The sequence below is a fragment of the Hippopotamus amphibius genome, chromosome 9 (assembly GCF_030028045.1).
Source record: "Hippopotamus amphibius kiboko isolate mHipAmp2 chromosome 9, mHipAmp2.hap2, whole genome shotgun sequence".
Lineage (NCBI taxonomy): Eukaryota > Metazoa > Chordata > Mammalia > Artiodactyla > Hippopotamidae > Hippopotamus > Hippopotamus amphibius.
Genome location: NC_080194.1, coordinates 30,742,890 through 30,766,756, shown reverse-complemented (window position 1 = coordinate 30,766,756; position 23,867 = coordinate 30,742,890). Strand labels below are relative to the sequence as shown.

The window sequence follows — 23,867 nt, the reverse complement described above, 5'->3', positions numbered from 1 at the left end:
AAATAGTTTTGACTTTGTAGACTACTTAAAATAGTCTCAGGGACTCCTAGGATCTTACCACAGTGTTGCTTAGACCATTTGGGGACAGCCTTCTGGCACATTCTTATGGATATACTGAACAGGGGCAAATATTCATGCTTTAAGGAGAGAGTTGACTTTTGCAGACATCCGAAAGTAGTAAAGTTTCAGAGAATGAAGTTGGGGTCAGAAACAAAAGTGATTAGAAAGCTGTGAGCTCAGTTTTGGTACATGCAGGGACTCAGACTATAGGCATATCCACAAAGAAGTGTCAATGATAGCATTTTTTTTTTTTTTTTGAAGGAGAATGGTGCTCATTTGTATATCTAAATTCTTACAGTCCTGTTGAAAAAAACAGAGATATTAGCAAATCCTTACATAGCAACTAACCAGACTTTTTACTTTGAATGAGCTTCGTATACCTTTGTGGTAGTTCTTTGGATTGGAACTGATTGTCAGGTCACATTAGCTTTTCTTTGACATCATGCAGCAGATACTTATCATGTTGCTTTTATTTTTATTTAACTGTGGGATATAAAATTCTCTATCCAAAATTCAGAAATTATCCCCTACACTTCTTAACTATTCAAATAGTCTACATTAGTCTCTCTTCACCTTTTTTCCCTCTTTCTGATTTTTTGCTAAATCCCTTTAGAATTGTTTTCTTACCTTAAACCTATGAGAAGGGAGTCATCAAGGGGGCTGTAAGACCACAAGGCCTATTTTAAGTGATAATGCCTGTGTGTGTATTTTGTTGCCATCGCTGCCCTTTGTTTACTCATTTTGGCATTTCATCATCAACCACTTGTAACTGGTATACTGTAATTGCCTTCCCAACACCCCTCCCTTCCCCTAGTGAGAGGTTATTTATTCCTATTCATTTTATTTTTCAGAGAACATTTATTGTGCCTACTCAGTGCTGAGCACTTGATGTAAGGGGTTGAATTCAGGAATAAATGAGTCCTTGCCTTAATGGAGCCTATAGTCTAAAGAGTTTTTAAGAAGGAGGAGGGAAGGAAGAGAGAGTGTAGAGGTGTTAAAAGAGATTGGATAGGAGCAATTATTGAAGCTGATGCTTTGGTTGGAATTGAGGGCCTAAGTAAAATGTGAAAGAAAGAGTTGGACATCTTCTCTGGAATCTTCAGAGTAACGCTTCTAAAATTTTTCCTCACCAGTAAGTCTAATTTGTAAAGAAAATGATTATCTTCTACTGAAAGCCTGAAATTAAATAGAAGTTTTGTAGCTTAGTGTAAACATATGGCCACTATTTTCAATATAAAAATGCCTTGTCCCCAAGTATTTGTCTAAATATTTGACTAAAATACTCTATAAAGTTATGTCGTTTTATCTTATGTTTTTATTCCCCCCTGGCACATCCTACCACTTACTCCTAGGGCCATTCATTCCCACTTATGTATAGCATTGCTGGTGAATCAATAAAATGAGTTCTTTTTATATCAAGTAGCAGTGAGTGTATACACTTAAAGTTATTAAGAAACTTATAGGTGGAGCCTACTATGATTTTGAAACAGGAATAAAAGAGCATAGGCATAGAGTATATACTATAGTGGGACATTGTCTTATAGCAGAATTTCTCAACTTCAGCACTATTCACATTTTGGGCCAGATAATTCTTTGTTACAGGGAACTGTCCTATGCATTGTAGGGTGATCAGCATTCCTGGCCTCTACGCACTAAATGCCAGCATCTCCCTCTCCTCACCATCGTAGTTTTGACAAAGAAAAATGTCTAGACATCACCAGCTGTTCCCTGGGGGCTAAAATTGCTCCAACTTGAGAACCATTGATTTACAAGAATGTCTCTGGGAAAATAAATCTCATTTCTGGTGAGGATTGAATTAAAATAGTTGACCATGAAATAAATTCTGGAAAGGGAATAAAATGCATTAAAGAGGGCATTAGTAGACTTAGTAAAGTAGGAACTGATTGGGGTACCCAGTGGGTTAAAAGCATTGGAAAAGATGGTATTGAATAAAGAGATGGTGGCTAAAGAAGGGATGAGTATCATGTTTGAGATGTAACTTGTGAAGCAGTGTGATCATGTCTTGGTGTAGTGGTGGAGATATCTGATATGAAGGGGAATTAAAGGTCATTGTCAGTCTAGGAGAATGAAAAAGTGTGAATTCAGTGTGTTTAAAGTACTCTTCTGGTCATTCCTCAGGCTCCTTTTTCTCTGCTAGCCCCTTAAATATTCTTCAGAATTCTGTCCTAGACTCTGATCTCTTCTTACTAGGTCCATTTAGGTGATTACTCAACACCTTGTGTTTTATGTGAGATGAAAGGTGGTATTTTAAATTAGATTTGGAAAAAGCTTCATATAGTCTGGATCTTGGATGCTCATCACTACTGCTACCTGGCTGATATTCTCCCAGGGCTACCTGTGTGGTTAATAATATCTGTATCAGTAGTCTGGCTCTCTCTTCTCTGAACTCGGGACCCGCAGAGCCAGTTATCTCTACTAGACAGGTCTCCTGGGGTGTCTCATAGGTGCTTTACACTCAGCATTCACAAAACTGAACTCATATCTCCATAGCTGAACTTCTTTTCCAGTGTTTTCCACCTAATGAATTTATTCACTTAACAAATGTTTATCATGTTGCTGTCTTGCCAGGCACTCTGTTAGCTAGGGCCTTTGTGCTGAGCGAAATAGACCTGGTCCCTGTCCACATGACGTTTATATTCCTTATCCCTCATCCAGTCATTGGCCAAGTCTTATTTTAACTATCTGTTTACTTGTCTAATTTTTCCTATCAGACTCTAAATAGCTTGCGGCAAAGATCATTTTCTTGTTTTCTTAGTGTCTAGAAGGTAGTTGGTTCATCTGAAATGTGTAGTAAATATTTTATTAATTAATATAAGAACACAGTAATACTGAAGTCACTAGCTAATAGTGGTGGAGGGGAAGACTGTTACTTACTAAAAGTCATCTAGGAAGGTGAAAGCGGGTACCATATATGTTTTAGAGACTTTTTTCCCCAGATTTCAGAATCTCCGCTTAAACTGCAAATATGGAGTTTAAATGGAGTGGAGAGTCAGGGTGTAATAGAACAGTGATCTGGAGGTAGCATCAGTGTTCCTCTATAAAATCTGGGATAAAAAATTAAATTTGACTCACCATTGAATGCACCTTTATACTGTAACCATCTTGGAATCTGATTCTCTAGTTAAATTTATTCCTTTGAGTATACTTAAGGAATATTGAATCCTAAATATATATATATATTTTTTTTTTCAAGTTTATGCAGTATCTAATCTTCATATTTGCTTACCAGCTTTTTTTTTCCTTTAACATACTTGCTTTGTTTTTCCCTTTAAATTTTTTCTTAGGTTTTAGGTAGAGTATGATGAATGGTATTTTACTCTAATCTGCTAAGAGAACTAAAACCAAAATAAAATAAAGTGATAAATTAAGGTTTGGAGTTTAGAAATCTGAATGATCCTTTTAAACATTGTTCTGATATCTGTACTGCTTATGATCTATTCTGAGGGATAATAGAATCTAATCAACAAAGCCATGGACAGTTAAAATTTAACTCTGCAAACTACCAGCTCTGTGTCCTTGGCAAGTTACTTAACCTCTCTGTGTCTCAGAATCCTCATCTGTAAAATAGGGATAATAATGTGGACCGCATAGCGTGTTTTTCATACAGAATGATAGCAATTTAAGAAATCTTAGGATTTGTGTAGTTGAAATTTAAAAAATACTAATCCTTGGGGGAGGAAAAGGTGGTGATGATGGGTTTTAGAAAGTTGGAAAATACTCCCCTAAAATGTTTTTCCCCTTTGATAGCTTTTTGACAGATTGAGAGATGAAAATCCAGATTTTAGGGAGAAAATTATAGCAATCAACAGTGAACTCACCCAGCCTAAACTTGCTCTTAGTGAAGAAGATAAAGAGATCATCATAGACTCTACCAATATTATATTCCACTGTGCAGCTACAGTAAGGTTTAATGAAAATTTGAGGTAAGTAAAGGTATTTATATGATATTTGAACTGCAGCATAGTTAAAAGATCTAATTTGAATTCTACTTTTTAGTCAAGTCGTTTTGAAGGTGTTTTGAAAATGTTCCCTTTCTGCTAATTGTAGCTTTCAGTGACCTACAGAGTGTTAAAAGAATTATCTTTCTCTTCTTAACAGCTTAAAAACATTGGATAGCTAGTGTATGTTTATTAGAAGAAGTTGCCATGAATTGAAACATGGGGCAGGGAGGAGGCAAGAAATGGGGAGTGTGGAGTAGAAGAGAAGTTTACCTTGGGTAGTAAGTAGTATTAGTATTAACAGCTAATACTGTTTATTTCCTCTTCCCTCCATTCTTTCAGAAGTGTATACCCCGGCAGCTTTATTTTTCTACTAGACACATATTCATCTGAAAATTTCAAAAAGTTAGGCTCAGGTTTTGCAGAGTAAGATAAAATGACTTATCCACTGAAGTCATACTTTGTTTTAAAACTTTAGTATCAGTGTTAAGTGCAGGGTACATTGGATATAAGTTTACTTTAAAAATAATTTGGACTTCCTTCACGATCCCTATTTTAAGAAAAAAATAACATTTTAAATGGTCACTATGTTTTTAAAAATCTAATAAATACACATTTCAAATAATGGTGCTTAATTCAGAGCATTTTTTGACATTATGTACAGTTTTATAATGTTAATCTAATTGTATGGTCTTATATCAGTTAAAATGGTGCATACGTCTTCAGGCTTCATAATTGCTTGAAGGCCTTCTTCAGATGTTTTTAAGTTCAATTCTGATTGTAAAGGGTTTTGAGATTATCCCCCATATTGTCTATGTATAGAAGTATAAACCTTAATTGACGCTGTGTAACATAGTTCAGTGCCAAAGCATTACAGTGGGTTTTGCCTATATTACAGGTGAGGGTACTATAATAGTCCCTTACATTTCTCTAACAGTGCTTTATAGTTTCACGGTGTTTTCTTGCTCATTATTTCATTCCATGCTTAACGTTACCCACTGTAATATAACAGGCAAATCCATTTCATACTTGAGGAAGCTGAGGCAGCACTGTGTAATGGAAAGAGCATGAGCTTTAGAATTACATACCGTAGTTCTAATCTTGACTTCATCCTTTATTATCTGGTGGTAATAATTTATTTACATTTTAGTTCTTTTTATGCAGCAGTGTGTTCAGGATTCAAAAGTGACAAAGGAATCTTATTAGAACTATAGTATAATCTCATTTTCAAAAAATATGTGTGTACATATTTGTGTATTTATATACATATCTTTTAATATTGGTCAGTTTTATTTGGATAGTGTGATTACAGTTAGGTTTTAAATATGAAATAGTCAATCAAACAGGTATTTTCCCCTGTAGTTCTAGCTTTCATTTTTTTCATAACCAAAAGAAAGAATTCACATAGCCTTATGAAACTGTTTTCGTGAAAAAAGGTGTATAGATACTCGATAATTGTAGTATAGTCCTCAAAGGGAAAATTAGATGCTTTTAAAGGGGAAATTCTTTTGCAAGCAGACCACATTCATTAGGGTGAAACTCATTTAAGTAATCTTATGAGGAGGACCAAAGAGTAATACTTACGGGATAGGTTCTCTCCTCTTTCTCTTCCCCTCAGGGTAAGCAAAGTTACCGTTAACAAAAAGGAAATCTTTTTATTATTATTCTTTCTTCTTTCACTAGAGATACCATAGTGGAAGAGGGTAGACAGGTGAACAAGAAAATTTATTGTTCTTCTCTTCCTTGTCGAGGCATGTGTGTATACTGACCTAATCCTAGTCATTACATTGAAATTATTGTTTTCTGTGAAGTAATTTTAATGGATATTGATGTCTAAGTGGTTGATATTATAAAATACTTTAGGTTAATATATAACTACTTACAAAACAATTATTCTTTATAACCACTTTTTAAGTTAGCCCACAAATAAAAAATGGTCAAAGCCTTTACTGCCAGGGCAAAACAATCCAGATTTTACTCCCAACATGATACACAATATTTTGGGAGAAATAAAAATAAATTGCATACAAGTCCTATTCACAAAGTGCATATAGTCTAATAGAGGAGGTAGAATATGCTTAAATGACCATAAACTAGGATAGAAAATGTGGAGTTACTGTAGAGCATACATTAAAGTGCTATGAGAATTGAGAGGTGGCAGAGCTCATTTATTTTCAAGTATGGTGGTCTGTAAATCTTGAAGTGGGAAAAGATGGATATCAAGAGTAGGAATTATAGAGAAATACTGACAGGAGATGAGGAGAGAGTGATATTGAGGATAATAAAGGGAGTTACTTAAATACTTGACCTATATGGGGTCTGGTGTCTCTTAGGTAGTAAGGAAAGTGAAGGTAGGACAGGGTCAATGGAGTTGAGAGTAAAGAAGTGTCAAGAGACTAGAAACCATGATGAGAACAGAAAACAGGCGTAAGGGCAGAAACGGAAGGATGGATAGTGTGGTCTGGGGAAATCTCATAGTATGAAATTTTGGAGATGGGGCAATTTTGGGTGAGAAGGCCCAGGGTGTGAATATGAGAGTAAGTGTTCAGAAAGGAGTGGAAGTAAAGATCGATGATTAGAAAAGATCAAGAAACTATTGAGTCTAAGGGCACTGATTCTCAAACTTTAGAATGTATTATGAATCTTAAGGATTACTGGAAACTGTGTTTAAAATGCAGAATCTTGGAATGTATTTGCCAAATTCAGACCCTCTAGTTTTGAGATAGGGAATCCTCATTTTTAACAAGAGCCTAGGGTGTGATTTGAATTATAGACGTCTGGGTCCCCTACCCTAATTGATTAATTGGCCCCTAGTCATCTGTTTGTGTATCTTCATTAAGTTAAAAAAAAAAACAGCAGCAATAGAGACGAGATCTCATGTAGGTAACATTTTCTCAGAGGTGGGGAAGGGAGAGATGAGGGAGAGATCAGAATGGCCTGGGGAACTTATTTAAAATGTAGTTTCCCAGGACTCAATTCAGGCCTTAAAAAGTGTTTAAAGGTGAGGTCCAGCAATCTGCATTTTTAATAAGCTCACAGGTGTCTGTCATGTCAAGCATGAGATCTCTGGTTTAAGGTCTTAGAAGTGTTATCAGCACAGATTTTGAACAACCCAGTATATCTATAGAACACAGGTGAATCAGAAAATTTATTGGCAGTTCAAGTTCTTTCCTTTATTGAAGTGGTTTCTGTGTCTACATTAATGATGGGCCATAATTATAAAGATTTGTTCTTTTTGCTCTCCCCCCAAAGCCAGTGTTATATAAAATACATTTATGAATCCATACAACCAAAACATAGTGAGAACTTTATTTTTGTTTAGTACTACTAAGTACTTTCAGATCTAACATGTCAGGGTCTCAGCCTAAAGTTCAAGGCGTAGAAGTTGGATGGTAGTAAAAAAGAGTGAGGATACTAGCCTGGCAGAGATTCTAAAAGTTATTTATGTGGGCACAAAGTGCCTTCAGGTTTGGGCTCTCAGGTGCAGGTGGATGGAAAGAGGTGAGTAGGCAAAGCTCAGGAGTGCTTCCTCTCTCAAGTTATTTCTTATTTTCGGTGACCCAGAAATTCTGTCACAATCCTCAGGAACCTGTAATAGAATATCCTGTGTGTCTTGCTCCCAAAACATTACTCTCCCTACCACCATTGTTTTGCAAATGCAAAAGAAAATAGCACATTGCCTTACAGTCTTGTGGACAGTATCCTCTCTGTGAAGTGTCTTTTTTGCTGGATATCAATTTGAACAGATTTTCCTCCCTCAGTTGAGATAAGGAAGGAAAAAGACACACATGATTTTAAGACCCCAACCCAATTATTCCATTAAAAATTTTTTTTCCTTCTAGTATGTTTTCATAGGTTCCTGGATACTATTAAGTTAAAAGAAAAAATAAGGCCCATGAGTTTTTCCTCTCATGAATTATTTCTTGTTCCTAGTGACCCAGAACTTGTTGTCCTGTCCTCAGAAACCTGTAACAGAATAGTCTCTGTATACCTTTTCCAAAACAATACTCTCCCCATTCCCACTGTTTTGCAGATGTGATATGCATCAAAGAACTACTTTACAGTCAAGTGGACTAGATTCTATCTGTGACATATCCTGGCCTTTTAAAAGAATAGTTGAATTTTTTTTCTTTTTAAATACTAAAAGTGTAAGAATTTTGAAAAGTACTCAAAACTATTTTTAGTTTTTTAAAAATTTTCTTGTGGTCTCTCCTTGAAAATATGTTGTTTTCCATAAAATATAAACATAGAATTTGTAATTTCATTTATTGAAACAATTTCCATATTTCTAACTTTTTCATAGTTATAATTTTCATGATGTGATGATATCATGTTATACTATTATTTATGTCATGTTCACTTAGTGGAGCAAATTCAGGGAATTTTTCTGAGGGTGTGGCGAAAAGGGAACCCTCCTAGACTGTTGGTGGGAATGTAAATTGGTGCAGCCAATTTCTATGGAGAACAGTATGCAAGTTCCTCAAAAAAACTAAAAATAGAGTTGCCATATGGTCCAGCAATCCCACTCCTGGGCACATGGTCCAGCAATCCCACTCTTGGGCACATATATCTGGACCAAACTCTGATTCAGAAAGATATGTGCAACCCTTTGTTCATAGCAGCACTATTTACAATAGCCAAGACATGGAAACAACCTAAATGTCCATTGACAGATGAATGGATAAAGAATATGTAGTATACACACACACATGCACAATGGAATATTACTCAACCATAAAAAAAGAATGAAATGATGCCATTTGCAACTACATGGGTGGACCTAGAGGTTATCATATTAAACGAAGTGAGTCAGAAAGAGAAAGACAAATACCATATGATATCACTTATATGTGGAATCTAAGATATGACACAAACGAATTTATCTACGAAACAAATAGGCTCACAGACATAGAGAACAGACTTGTGGTTGCCAAGGGGTGGGGGTGGGGGAGGGTTGGATTGGGAGTTTGGGACTAGCAGATGCAAACTATTATATATAGAATAGATAAACAATAAGATCCTAATGTATAGCACAAGGAACTATATTTAATATCCTGTAATAAACCAAAATGGAAAATAATATGAAGAAGAATATATATGTATAACTGAATCACTTTGCTGTACACCAGAAACTAACACAACATTGTAAATCAAATATACTTCAATTAAAAAACAAGCAAAAACACAGCAACAACAACAAAAAAACCCAAGAAACAAATTTAGGGAATTTTAATTTCTTTCTGTTTTAAAAATTAGGGTTAGAACAAGTTTTTCCTCAGTTAATTTCAGTAGGTTAACTAGGTTAATAACTATATCATTTCTGTAATTCCTAGTACTTTGTCCTAGTCTCTTTTGGATCAGTTGTATCAGTTTATAGTGTCACCAACAGTGTATTACTTTGCCAGTTTTTCACAGTATTACTGGTTTTGCATATTTCAACTTTTTTTTTTCTCAAATGTTATAAACAAAAGTATAAGAGAAAGCAAAAACTACCCCTTAAGTAATATTTATTGAATGCCTATTTTGGGACTGTGTTAGGAGTAATGCTGAATACTTGCAAGCTATTATTTCATTTAACTTTTTACAAATCTTACTAGGTAGTCTCCATTACGTATTCTCCTGTACAGATGAAGAAACTGAGGCCTGAGTGCTTGAGTGACTTTACAAGGTCACCTAATCCTAGCTGATAGGTAGGGTTTGACCAGAGTCTGACCCAGGTCGTATTCCAGAGTCTTATTTTTCATCCTGCTTACTTCATAATCTATATATTTAAAAAATATTATTCACACAAATTCTCTGTGTTTTTATAGTTGTCATAATTATTTTAATGGCTGTGTTCTTTCATTGTGATAAAATAGCTACTTTATTAAACCACTTTATAGTGAATATTTGGGCTCTCTAGGCTTTTGCTATTACTAGATGATGCTTCATTGATTATTTTCCTGCATATATACTTTTGCATTTGTGAAATTATTTACCTCAAATAAATTTTAAGAAGGGAGATTATAGATCATCTCTGGGTCTTGCATGTGCCTCTTGTAACAAATGTGTCAGTTTTAGTTTAACACCCCTTTGAATTTTATAAGGTAGTCTTAAAAAGGTGTTTGGGTTAATTGCTACAAAGAGAGGAGTGAACATATTTTTACTTGATTAGATGTTAATATAATTTAATATTTTTGAGTTTTCTTTGACTATTTTACCCTTATTGATGACTCTACCTTAGCATTTTAAAATTACTTATTCTTCCTTGTCCTGATAGTATAGCCATTTCATAAAACAATGTGCTTTCAAAAGTCAAGATACAAAAGACGTCTAAAATGACTTCAAAAATGTATGCATAAAAGCCAAAGACTGAAATTAATCTGTGTCTATTTCTGGGTAATTTAAAAATTTTAATTTGTCCTTTTGTTTTTAAAATCCTAATATGAAGTTTATTTCATAATCAGAAAAATTTTAAACACAACTGATAGAATGGTTGTACTTCATGTTGAAATAACAAAAAATCTTAGCTAAAGGATCAATTGTAAAAAAACAAAAATCTCTTTGTCCCCTTCTGTCTCTGATGCTCTAAAATGGAAATAAGATTTTTTAGCAGGTGAAAAATGACATAGCTTCCCAATTTTTTATTGTCACTTTTTCTTTTACAGAGATGCTGTTCAGTTAAATGTAATTGCTACACAACAGCTTATTCTGCTTGCACAACAAATGAAGAATCTGGAAGTATTCATGCATGTATCAACAGCATATGCCTACTGCAATCGAAAGCATATTGATGAAGTAGTCTATCCACCCCCTGTGGATCCCAAGAAGCTGATTGATTCTTTAGAGTATGTTTGTTTGAAATTTATATAATTTGCTTTGACCTCAAACTTTGGATCCAAGTTTATCTATCTACATGTATCTCTTGGTCTGTTTCAGTTTCTCTCTCTTTCTCTCTCTACCCATGCATATGTATACATTTATCTCTTCCTTATTCAACAGAGTTTTATGTATCTGCTGTGTTCTTTTTATTGTATAGATTTGTACCTAAATGACTCTCAGTGACGTCAGTGTGGAGCTTTCACTTTTGACCAGGTGTGATGGTTGGAGGAAAGCCTCTGAACAACTCATTCATGGTATTAGAGTCTCCATTTTATCAGGGAATCAGTGTTAGCCACTAAGAAGTGCCTGATATGCATGGAGACTAATGACTGCCTATTCAATAGCAAGGTCTAATTTATTAAAAGATTATCCTTTTATTTTGCCCAGTGGAGTACAGTTGACCCTTGAACAGCACAGGTTTGAACTATGTGGGTTCAGATTTTTTTCCAATAAATAAGTACTCCAGCACTACACCATCTGTGCTTGGTTGAATCTGTTGATGTAGGTCCATGATACAGAGGGCCGACTGTAAAGTTATATGCAGATTTTCAACTGCACAAAGGGTCAGTGCCCTGAGCCCGTGTTTTTCAAGTGTCAACTTTGTATCCACAGAGGGGCCTTGAATTATTAGGGAATCAGAGGAGTCGTGGTCCTTTAATTGATACTCCTAGTGTTATTGTTTATCATCTTTCTAAGGACTAGGATCCTGCCATAAATTATTGCTTGAGAAATGTTTGTATTTGATGGTCACAAATAGGCATGGCCAAGATTTCATTTGCTTTAGCCTGCACTTTCTCATCAAGTGAAACAAACAAACAGGATCAGAGCAAGAATAAATAGAAGGGTCTTTTCTTCTTTTATACACTATAATTATAGAAAATACCAGTATCCATCTTATCTTCATGTATTTGTTAATCTTCATATAGTATTCCTGTGAGTTTTTTCCTCCTTTATTCTGTTTGCTCTTAGGTCTTTTTTCTTCCAAGGGATTCTATTCATGTTCAGTTCCTTAGTTACCATCCCCATTTTCTCAGTTGAATTCTTTTCTTTCCAAGGGTACTACAGAATGTTCATAGCTCCAAGTTTTCTTCTAAAATAAGCACATATGTCCATTTCTTTAAGGCTTTCCTGGCAATATGAGGAAGTAGACAAATTTGTAAGAAAATCAGTAAGTATGGGAACTTACTGAGACATTCTTATGATAATTCCCTTGTTTCTGTTTTCTAACTTTGTTTCTTATATGGTCCCAAATATCTACCTCATTTTCTTCAGGTCAGTAGGCAGAAGTGTTTAATATCTCTGGAAAAAGATGAGTATGGAAGTTAATCAATCTTTTTACTTTTTGTCTTATTAGCAGTTGGTATATTCAAACATCTAAGTTGCTGAGAAAGAGCCTATAACCTTCTAATTCTATTATTTCTTTTCTTTGCTTACAAAGAAATCTGGCAAACAGATAATTTTAGGGTAACTTATAGATGGGCTCTGTAAACTCACTCCAGTGATAAGGCTTACTGGCTCTGAAGTCTCTCCTTGGGTTAGCCAATTTTTTTTAATGTAGCAACTCTCTCTTTCATTTTTCGAAGTTCATCTCCACTATGGAATTTTTCCTAAGTTGATAGCAACCTCCCTTCAATTTTGTTAGTGTTCTTTTCCTTCTATACACAAAAAGTACTTCCACATACAGAAGAAAGTGTATCTTGATAGTCTCCATTTTATGCATCCTCACCAGTTAGTATGGGTATCATTTGTACACTGACAGTATACTCAGAGTACAGGTATGCATGGTATTATAGACAGGAAGGAAGACTCTGAAAACAAGTACATAGTATATCAGAATTAGAAGTTAGACTGGAAAAGACTATAGAGATCACCTAGTGTATCACCCTTCTTTTATAGATTATCATAGTAGACCTTTTCTTCAGAGACACTGAGAGAATTGGAGGAATTTTGTGACTTCATAGTAGGTTGCTAATTGAATTTTAATAGTGTGGTTCAATTTATTTTTATCATTTACCCCAGTATTTTTTAGTCTTGCTTGTGAGAACATAACAATTTTTAGCAATTCACCTTAGATATTTAGGTTACAAGACCTTTTATGTTAATTGTAAATGTATGCTCATTTAAAATGTATGTAATTAACATGTTATGCTGTTATGGTAATTACATACAAATATATAATTCCTAATCTGAAACCTTTGGGGCTAGATGTATTTTGCAATTTATTTAGACTTTAGAAAGGAAATATGATCTATGTATTGTGTAATATGAAATAACTTCAGCTAGATTCAGGGTAGCACCCCTCATCAAACATATATGAAATATATGAATACTTACAACTAAATGATGTTTCAAAAAAAGACCATAAATCAGTTCTGATTCCCTTTTGCTACCTACCATATGATTTATGAAAGAACTTTCAGTTTTCAGACCTTTTTGGATATAAAAACTGAATATAAGAGATCTGGAGTTGTGGTTGATGTTTAATGAAAGTAAAGCTAATTTCCATTTTTTTTAGTAAAAGTTGTGAAATCACTGGAGTTGGAGCAATGGATTTGTTTGAAATGTGCAAAGTGGTTTTTCATTTTATAGTAAAGTGTCTGAAAATAGTTTTGCATGCAATTTCTTTGTTTACCAGGTGGATGGATGATGGCCTCGTAAATGATATCACACCAAAATTGATAGGAGACAGACCTAATACATACATATACACAAAAGCATTGGCAGAATATGTTGTACAACAAGAAGGAGCAAAGCTAAATGTGGCGATTGTAAGGCCATCAATTGTTGGTGCCAGTTGGAAAGAACCTTTTCCAGTAAGTTGTTAGAAATCTTTGCAAATAATTGAAATTGAGAATTTTAAGTCATAATTCTGTACAAAAAGAGTTGGCAATTGTTTGAGAGCAGGTTTTGTTTAATGAACATGGCTTACCATGGAAAGTTGTGGAAAGAGACACTTATTGGTACTTTTATTTCTAATGTAATACTGCATGTATAGAAATGCAGATCAATTTTTAAAATATTAATTGAAAATTAAATCTATGGCTATGGTTTTGTCTGGAGTCAAAGGGGACCATGCCTTATGAGTTTTCTTCATGATTGATAAGAGAGTGGACTCTAACACATCAACATTTGTTGACTTTTAAAATTATTTGCTGATTAGTTTCCCTTGTAGAGGTGAAGAGAATAGAGATGAGAATATTCAGGATCTTATTTTATTTCATTTGCTTTTTAGTACCAAAAAGAGTCAGGCATTCCAAGAGGTTGACTCCTCCCTGTATAGATCACAGGCTAAGGAAGATAAGAGATTTCTGTGATCAGCTGTAGAAAAGCAAGACATTATGGTATTTGTGAATCCCTGAAATAAAACATAGATATAAAATAAGAGATAAATTGAGGATAAGTAGGAAAAACTTATATTTCTGAAATGGTAGTAAATGATAGCATCTCTTTTGTTGTTTTGACATTATTCTGTTTTCTTCTGTTTTATTCAGTAATTTTGAGGAGGATTTACCATTTCCCCCAATATCAGGATATTGCCTTGTAAATAGCACAAAATCAAACTTGAACAGTCTTAAATTAGCTAAAATATTTGACAGATATAAACTCCATTTTAAAAAATTCTCTTTGCAGAGAGTTAATAGAAGAGTAGGTAACCCTTTGAAAATGATTTTACTTAGTCATTTGCAATCTCAAAGGAAGGCTGCTTCTATTTAAGATGGGTAGAAATATTCTGGCCTGAATCTAGTCTGTTTTTCAGTTTTTAGAAGAAAACTACTAGGTATATATGTGGAATTATAGATTTCAAATGATACATCCCTAGTTTCATAATATTTCTAAGCCTTTTTTTAATTTTTGGTGTTATAGGGATGGATTGATAATTTTAATGGACCAAGTGGTCTCTTTATTGCTGTAAGTAAACCTTTTGTTTTATTGAATGTTTTATATTTTGTTCTGTTTTCTGTATATCTTTATATTGTGTATATGTACTGTGGCTTATAGATCTTAAGGTGTTGTTTTTAATTTCAACAAAGGCAGGGAAAGGAATTCTTCGAACAATGCGTGCCTCCAACAATGCTCTTGCAGATCTTGTTCCTGTAGATGTCGTTGTCAACATGAGTCTTGCGGCAGCCTGGTATTCTGGAGTTAATAGGTATATGAGATAACAGTGTCACTTGTTAAATATATAGTAACTGAGATGGGAAAGCTAATGTTAAATAATCCCTCATAACTGATATTTATCACTTTTATTAACCCATACCAATATTATATAGGCATTACCATTTTCAGCTGCAGGAGTTGATTTAAATAGGCGATGAAGTGGTTCCATTAGCCATAATTAAGAATTAACATAAATTCTTGTGTGCTATCTACAGGATGGACAAGGTCATTAGAAATTAAAACAAACAAAAACAAAAAAACATGATTTCTTTTTTTAATCCAAACTAGAACTTAGTATAAACTTGGCATATATAAAGAGCTGAAATTCACAGAGAGTGGCTTACATATATCAAACATGTACACTAGAGCACTTTAATCAACTCATGGGCCTCCTTTTAAAAGGGAGTAGTAGCATTTATAGGTTAACACATAAACCTAAACACCTAAGCTTCTTAGTAACTTTTTTCCTAAATAATAAAGTGCCCTTATTTTTGAAGTCAGTGTTTTATATCTTAAAAAAGGAGGAATATGATTATGTGGATATATTGTTCCTGGTGAAAGGGGACTCAATTCATAATTTTTTTCAGCTAGAACCTCTGAAAATGGGAAGGATATAGGAAGAGCTGAGGTTGTTTGTTGTTCTTTTTCTTTGCATGAAAAACAGACACTTCTGCTAATACAAAGAAGAAAAATGTGGAAAGAAGTCTATATTATTTTTATAAATTTTTTTGGTAGGATAGAGAAAAAGGGTAGTGTAAATAGTTGTTCAGACACAAATATTAATCCTTTAAAGATAATATTTTAAATATTCACTGTAGAAAAGGTACCCATCATCCTTATTTCTTCCTGCTTAAGTAACATAAAAGATTTAGTTTGGTTAAGTTTGACCTCTTTTTATGTTTCATTGCTTTGATCTTTGTCTTTGCAGACCAAGAAACATCATGGTATATAATTGTACAACAGGCAGCACTAATCCTTTCCACTGGGGTGAAGTTGGTATGATTTTACCTGTGTTTTTTAATGTTAGAGTAAATTTTAAAGAACTTAAAATGTTCACTGAGTTTTTATGCTGGAATAACCCATGAGGCATTAAAGCCACCCAGTTACCAGTTTATTCTTGTTTTCATTGCTGTGTTAGAGTATCTACTGGTACTGCCTTTGGTCCTTAATAATGTCTCATAAATTTAAAAATATCCTGCTGTATATTACCTCCTCATCCCACCCTTGTCTGACCCTTACTATTGCCATCTGCAGCGATACCCATGGTATGGAAATAATGCCTTTTTCCTCCCTCCTGAGTACTCTCAATCCTGATGTTCCCTGTTCGCAGGCAGTATCACTTCCAACTACAAGAGTTGGTATATCACAGGAGATAGCTAGTTGTCCTAAGAGTAATAACTGAAGGAGTTAGCAGGTAGGATACATTTTGCCAGAATATTTTCTATTACATTTATTAATCTGTTTAAATTCATGGATTCCCAGCAGGTAGTGTGTATGCTATGTTACTTGTTTTAAAATAGGAATAGTATAACTTAAAGCCTACTGAAATTGAATCATTTTTAAGTTGTTGGTTTATGTTTTCAAATTTAAAATAAAATATATTTATAGTGTTGATTTAGTGCTAGATCTTATTTTACCTCTAATTGAACAGTTTTTGTTTCCTTTGTGGAACAATTTTGATTTTAAAGTAAATCTTTGTCTTTTATCCATGGGTTTTTCTATGGCATTTTAATTTCAGTTTAAAAAGAAAAAAAAATCTAGGATGCTTTTAATTTTATGATAATTATTTGTGTTTTTTTAAGAATTTTAAAACACTTTAAATGAGTTAGGTTTTTTGGTAGTCTTTCATTGTGTTCTGAAGTTTAGCAAAAATCAAGCTGAGCTTTCTTTTTTAGTGAATGTCCCAGTATACACTTCCATTGACGTATTAACATAGATGATAATAGATTGTTTTGATATTGCATAACTTAAATAAATTACAACAGAAGTTAATTTGGTGTTGTTTTAAGCTTGTTGATATATGTTAATTTGAGCTACTTAATTATTCATAAGCAAAGGATGATGATTTCCCTTTTCTTTTTTAAATAAGTTCAGTAATGAGAATCTGGAAGGAGGAACAGAAAGAAAGAAGCTATCGAGAGGTGAAATATAGAAAGTGACATTGTAAACTGATATAGATAAAACATTAAAAAGGATTTCTAAGAGTGAATTTTAGCAAAAATTCATTCAATTAAAATTCATAAATAGTGGCAGTTCCAAAACCACTTGAGTTCAGCAGTCTAATAGAACCCATATTCTCTTAGCTACTGTAGAAAATAGAAAAGTTTGTTTTTTAAATGAGCAAAAACTGACATCTTTGGTAAAATATTTTGCTTTGTGAAAACATGATTTTTGTTTTTTCAAAACTTCATTACATGGTTATTATCAAAGCTGTTACACAACTTTTCTTCCTCAGAATACCATGTAATTTCCACTTTCAAGAGGAATCCTCTCGAACAGGCCTTCAGACGGCCCAATGTAAATCTAATCTCCAATCACCTTTTATATCATTACTGGATTGCTGTAAGCCATAAGGCTGCAGCATTCCTGTATGATATCTACCTCAGGATGACTGGAAGAAGCCCAAGGTAATGGTGACTAGCTCTGTCTTTTCTGTTCCTCTGACTGTTAAACAACCCATGCTTACACTAAAATGCATATTAACTCTGTATTTGTTTATGCTTATCATAAGGCTTAATGGCCTTTTGTGAATGAGAAGACTTGAATTTATGAATTTGTCAGAAAAGCAAAGGTAGTGTTGTAATTCACTCTATTCTAAAGTTTGGATGATAAATTATTGTCATGTGCTGAATTCTAGGTCTAACTGTAGGTATTTTTTCTGAATAACAAATAACATTCAAAATGCTTTGACGCTTATTTTTCCTACAGGATATTATCTAACTCATTACTTCAAGATGAATCCTTTAAACCAAGTATTCAGGCGCCCCAATATTAAGTTGTATTCCAACAACTTATTGCTTCATTATTGGAAGGGTGTCAGACATACAGTACCTGCATTATTGCTTGATCTGGCACTCAGGTTGACAGGTCAGAAACCGTGGTAAGAAGAATAGCAGTAAATACACTATGTATTGGTAAGGTGGTGGAAGCTTGCTGGAGAGACAAAAAGTCGCTAGCATGAGCTTTACTTTTAGAGTTACTAACCTGATCAATCACAATAACAATCAGGATGCTAGGACATTTCTTAGAAATTGAGGATGTTTGGGGAGACTAACTGTGGACCCCATCTTATTGGGCCATTGATCCTCCAAAATCCCATAATTCAGGAAATGCCCAGCGTCAAGGTTGTCATTGTTATTATAAGCTGAAATTGAGTCCTTCTTTCCCTGTTAAAAACTTGGAGATGAGTTTTATAGGGGATTAAGGGTTAAATGTTATGCTTTAAGGGGATTGTGCAGTTTTATATGAAAAAACCTAGGATGCTTCTAGAAAATTAATTGCTTGAGCTATCTCAGCTTCCCATTCAGCTTATAATATGGTAATTACCGTTTTTGACTAATTTTTCAGGTTGAGAATGGTTAAAAGTTAACAAATGGAAAACTTTGTTCTCTTACAGTTGTTATGACCTTTCTTTCCTGTTTTCTTTTTTATTGAAACCCCACAAACTTAAGCAAAATAATCCTACTGTCTTTACCACAGTTATAGTGAAATGTACTATAAAAATATTTATTTTTTTAACTACATTGGCATTACAGTGGAGCCTTTGATTGGAGAGTTCAGGATTTGAGTATTTGTGCATAAAGAAGATGCTGACTCCAGAACTCCCATCAACTGCTCAAAAAAATAGAAGTGACGTATCTGCCAGTTATAGTGTATCAGGATCTGAGTTACATGTAGGGAATTTTCTGTGGCTTCAGTTGTCCGTTATGTTTCTAAACCCTGTATGTTAAATATTGAAATACATGAGAGGTGTTGAACAAATTTAAGTAAAGAAATACTTAATGGAAAGAGGATCCAAAATATATTAAAATTATCTTAAGGTTTTGCTAGAATGACCTGCAAAGTGCAGTATTTGTCATTGGCAACATTCTTTCCTGGCTAAAACGCAGCTGTAAATTTATGAGTGATGGCAGTGCATGCTATCTTGCTATTAATAAAGTTGTTGCAGACTAGATCAGAAAAATCAAAACTAGGTCACAAGTAAAATAAGTTAAATATATCACAATGTCTTACACAGAAAGGGGGGCTTAGTAAACTTAAAAAATGAATGAAGAGCCAAGTTTATTAAATAATTTGTAGTAGATGTTGCTGTATAACAAATCTTCTCAAACTTAGTGGCTTAAAACAGCAGCAGTTATTTTGTTATTTCTTTCAGTTTATTATTTCTCACAGGATCTGGAATTCAGGAAGGAATCCACTGGGCAGCTTTGGCTTAGAGGTCTTTCATGTGGTTGTGGTCACATGGAGCTGAGAGAGAGATGTGCAGTGGAACAGCTAGTATCACTGTCTCTTCATATTGTGTCAGGATCTCTTTATAGAGTCTCTTTGCAAGGACCAGCGGAAGCCTTAGGGGAGTTGGAATGCTTACGTGGCAATGAAGGCTTCAAGGAAAAGTGCTTCAGCAGGCAAGGTGGAAGCTATGTGCATTTTCTGACCTACCTAAGAAAATCATGCAGCACTACTTCCACCTCATTCTTTTAGTCACGGGCAAGTCACAGATCCTCCAGGATTCAAGGAGAAGAGATATAGAGAATAGTCAGGATCATATTGTAAATGAACACGTGAGATGAAAGGTATTGTTGCAGCCGGTTTTGGAAAGTGCAGTCTGCACAGTCAGGCTTCTGGTCCCAACAATTTATATTCCTTCCACATGGAAAATACCCGTGCTTTTCTCCCCCCAAAACCTCTCTGACATCAGCTTGAAGCCAGTGTGGTCAGCAAAATCTGATATGATTGTGGGTGAAGCACTTTAGGAGTGCTTTTTTCAGGTATAGGTCCTCAAGTATTGATCTGAAACCTGTGAACTAAAGTGACAGGTTATCTGCTGCCCATCCACCCAACATATAATGTGAAAAAAGCATAGGAGATACTTTAGACAGTCTTGTTCGAAAGAGAAAATGAGAGACACACAGCAATCACTGGTCTGTAACAGTTCTGAATTCCAGCAGGGTATGTTTGATGGTTTCTTAGGGCTCATTCCCACGCTCTGGTTTTTCTCTGAGGCTTTTGGCTTTCCCCTCTGAGTGATGCTTCTTTTCCCATTAAAAAAAGGCCTGTGTTTGCAACTGAATAGCCTTCTTACCATATTTCTTGCCCATAAAAAGTTGGGGGAGTCTTCAGAGCAGGGATTGGCAAACTTTCTGTAAAGGGCCATATAGTAAATATTTTAGTCTTTGTGAGCCATATGGATTCTGTTGCAACTACTTAACTCTGCTGTTAAATGTAGTTTCCACCTTGTAACTATTCAGTTCTGCAGCCTTAGACAATATGTAAGTGGATATGCGTGACTGTTCCAGTCAGACTTTATTTACAAAAACAGGTGGATTTGGCTCCTAAGCTCTGGTTTACTGGCCTTTGATCCTGAGGCCTCTTTTCATTTGGTACTGTCTCTGTCCTTTTAAGTGTAAACTCATGTGATTTCGTTTAAAACTGTATGGGTTTCCCATGTATCTATTTAAAAACAATCCACTCCATTAGGGCATACCCACAGATCTTTTTGAGAATTATCCTTCTCTATCTTGGGTTTCTTATGAGGTTGCTGTGGGACAGCACCCTTGCATCTTAGTTCCTTGCCTCTTAGATCCTTAGACTCTTATATCCTGCCTCTTAAACAATAGAGCTTCTATTAAGACATGTCTTTAACATCTAGAGTGAAACTTTTGTTTGCCTGAAAGGTTCTATGAGGTATACTACCTTAAATCTTTCTGAGGTCCTAATGAAGAATCTTATGTGTGCAGTCTGGATTTGACCTATGCCCAGAAGCTGTTTCTTTTCTTTTTTTTTTTTTTAACTTACTTACTTACTTACTTATTTATTTATTTATTTATTTGGCCGTGTTGGGTCTTCGTTGTCGCACATGGGCTTTCTCTAGTTGCAGCGAGCGAGGGCAGCTCTTCATTGTGGTGTGTGGGCTTCTCATTGTGATGGCCTCTCATTGCAGGGCTCTAGGCGCGTGGGCTTCAGTAGTTGCAGCACATGGGTTCAATAGTTGTGGCTCATGGGCTCCAGAGCACAGGCTCAGTAGTTGTGGCTCATGGGCTTAGTTGCTCCGCGGCATGTGGTATCTTCCTGGGGCAGGGATCGAACCCATGTCCCTTGCATTGGCAGGCGGATTCTTACCCACTGTGCCACCTAGGAAGTCTCCAGAAGCTGTTTCTTAAAGAATTCCTGGCTGGAATTTTACATTCCTTCCAAATTCCATTCAAACAGTTCATTTTTTAAGATCATCTTTGTTCTTTTTGAGGAAATCTTGGCTAGATCAGTGTATTAGATACATTTTGTATTTTCCATGTGAGCACAGGTGACAGTTTGGTTCTAACTTCCAACATTATTTTCCTGACTAACCTTGAAACTCTCACCAACAGCTTCTTTTTTTTTTTTTTTTTTTAAGAGCATAGGCTCAGTAGTTGTGGCGCACAGGCTTAGTTGCTCCGTGGCATGTGGGATCTTCCTGGAGCAGGGATCGAACCCGTGTTCCCTGCAGTGGCAGGCGGATTCTCAACCACTGCACCACCTAGGAAGCCCTCACCAACAGCTTCTTAGAGCCCTTTTATTTTTTCCACTAACATTCTTGGTCCTTCCAGGTTTTACCAGTGGTCTCAGGGGCCTTCTAGTTTCTGTCTACCACCTAATCCTAAAGCCAGTACTGCATGTTTTACATTTTTATTATAGCAGTCCCTCACTCCCAGTACTGATATCTGTTCCTATTATTTGTGCTGCATGACAAATCTTTCAAATTTAGTATCTTTGTTTTTTAAAAAAATTGAGATAATTAACATCAAACTTAGTATCTTAAAACAGTAATCATTTCATTTATTGCTCATGATTTCTGTGGGTCAGAAATTCTAGAAGGCTTTGATAGGGTGGTTCTCTCTTAGGGTCTTTCAAGTGGTTACAGTCATAGGGACTGGTGCAGGTACACTGTAGGAGGGGTAAAGGAGAGGAAGGGTGTAGGGCAGCTGGGTGGCCAGGCATATTTCTGTCTTCATATAGTCTCAGAGCCTCTCAATGTGGTCTTTACACATGGACTGATTTGGGCTTCCTCACAGCATGGCAGCCTCAGGGGCAGTTGGACAGCATACATGACCTCTGAAGGCTTCAAGGGTGAGTATTCCAGTGAGCAAGGCAGAAAGCTACATCACTTTTTCTTACCTCCCCACGGAAGTCACACAGTGCCACTTCCACCTCATTCTGTTGATGTAAGTTACCTTCACCTCTTAATGGGACGATAGTTAAGGGCAACATGTAAGATGGGAGATAATATTTGCAGCCACCTTTGGAAATTAAAATTTGCTACAAATAGGAAACATCAAATAAAGAATCTTCTTACCTGAGGTTTGTCCTGTACAAGGCTTTCTAGGTATCAAAGCAGAAATGCTTTGGGAGCTTATACTTTAAAAGCTATAAGAGACATACGGGTTTTTTATTTAGGCAGTTTTATAAATGTAAATATAAGGTCCTATAATTTATATTATTTAATTTGTTCAGATATTTACTGAGCAAGGTACTGGCCTCTATACCTTATATTGGGGCATTAACGTAATGCCTACTTCTGCATTAAACTGATGTCAGTCATGTCATTCGTGGTGTCCATTTTACTCATTTATATTATTCGGGAGTGCCAGGTAGATAGAAATCTGACTTGCTGTATATCTTGACATAATTTTAAAAGCACGGCTCAGGTACGCATCATATGGATTCCTGGTTAATAGTCACTGGGGACTAAGATGTATGATATTATCACATGTAGAAGCAGTATAAATTGTTCACTCCAGCTCTTGGAATGTAGTAGATATCTCATCACTCTTAAAAGTGGTATTTAAAACAAAAATGTTTCCATGGTCTTGTCTTTTTTGGTTATTTAGCTTAACTTTCTCTAGGTTAACTTTTCTGAACCTGATATTTTTTATATTTGTGATTCTCAGTGGAAGACAGTTTTGCCTCCCTCAAGGGACATTGGACAAGTTTTTGATGTTTTTAGTTATCACAAGCGGGGGATGGGTGCTACTAGCGTCTAGTGGGTAGAGACCAGGGATGCTGCCAATCATCTTACAGTGCGCAGGACAGCCCCCCACCACAAAGAATTATTTGGCCTAAAATGTCTGTAGTGCTGAGGTTGAAAAAGCGTGGACTAGATGACCATTAAGATCTTGCCCTCGTCTGAAAGACTGTCATTATTTTTTGCAGATTGCTGTAATAAAGAATAAATAAATACTTAGAACATACATGGCAGCGTAGTCCCAGGCATCTGCTCTTACAGCATGTTTAACCAAAGACTGACGGCGCACAGTTTTAAGTTTCTTTTTATCCCCCATAGTATTCAGTCCAGGCTTTTATCGCTTGATAGTCTGTTAACGTCACACATATATGACCTTTCAAATTTCCTTCTCCCCCTCCAATTTTTGTAATTATGGCTGAATCAGTGATTGGTTTTAGGGTGATTCTGTCACTTTAGTGAATCTGAAAATAAGACTAGGTGAGAATTGTCAGTGAAAGAGAAGTTAGGAAGAAAAACTTTTTAATAAGATGTATGTTGGAAAATCACATTAACCAAATATGTGTATATGTGTGGTTCAAGTATACTATACTGGCTGTGATAGTGGGTATTAG

General features: G+C 35.2%; 1 protein-coding gene across 8 annotated transcripts in view; it reads left to right on the top strand.

Moving 5' to 3' along the window:
* FAR1 (fatty acyl-CoA reductase 1) overlaps positions 1-23,867 on the top strand; it is a 74,023-nt gene that overhangs the window by 30,430 nt on the left and 19,726 nt on the right. For 4 of the 8 annotated variants that reach the window (XM_057695163.1, XM_057695162.1, XM_057695161.1 and 1 more), the window contains exons 4-10: positions 3,829-4,004; positions 10,667-10,846; positions 13,516-13,693; positions 14,745-14,789; positions 14,912-15,030; positions 15,967-16,034; positions 17,967-18,138. In XM_057695163.1, the coding sequence (XP_057551146.1) occupies positions 3,829-4,004; positions 10,667-10,846; positions 13,516-13,693; positions 14,745-14,789; positions 14,912-15,030; positions 15,967-16,034; positions 17,967-18,138 (938 nt within the window). Of the gene's footprint in view, positions 1-3,828; positions 4,005-10,666; positions 10,847-13,515; positions 13,694-14,744; positions 14,790-14,911; positions 15,031-15,966; positions 16,035-17,493; positions 17,666-17,966; positions 18,139-23,867 lie in introns of all 8 variants that reach the window. The other 4 variants (XM_057695166.1, XM_057695167.1, XM_057695164.1 and 1 more) reach the window with 2 other exon arrangements.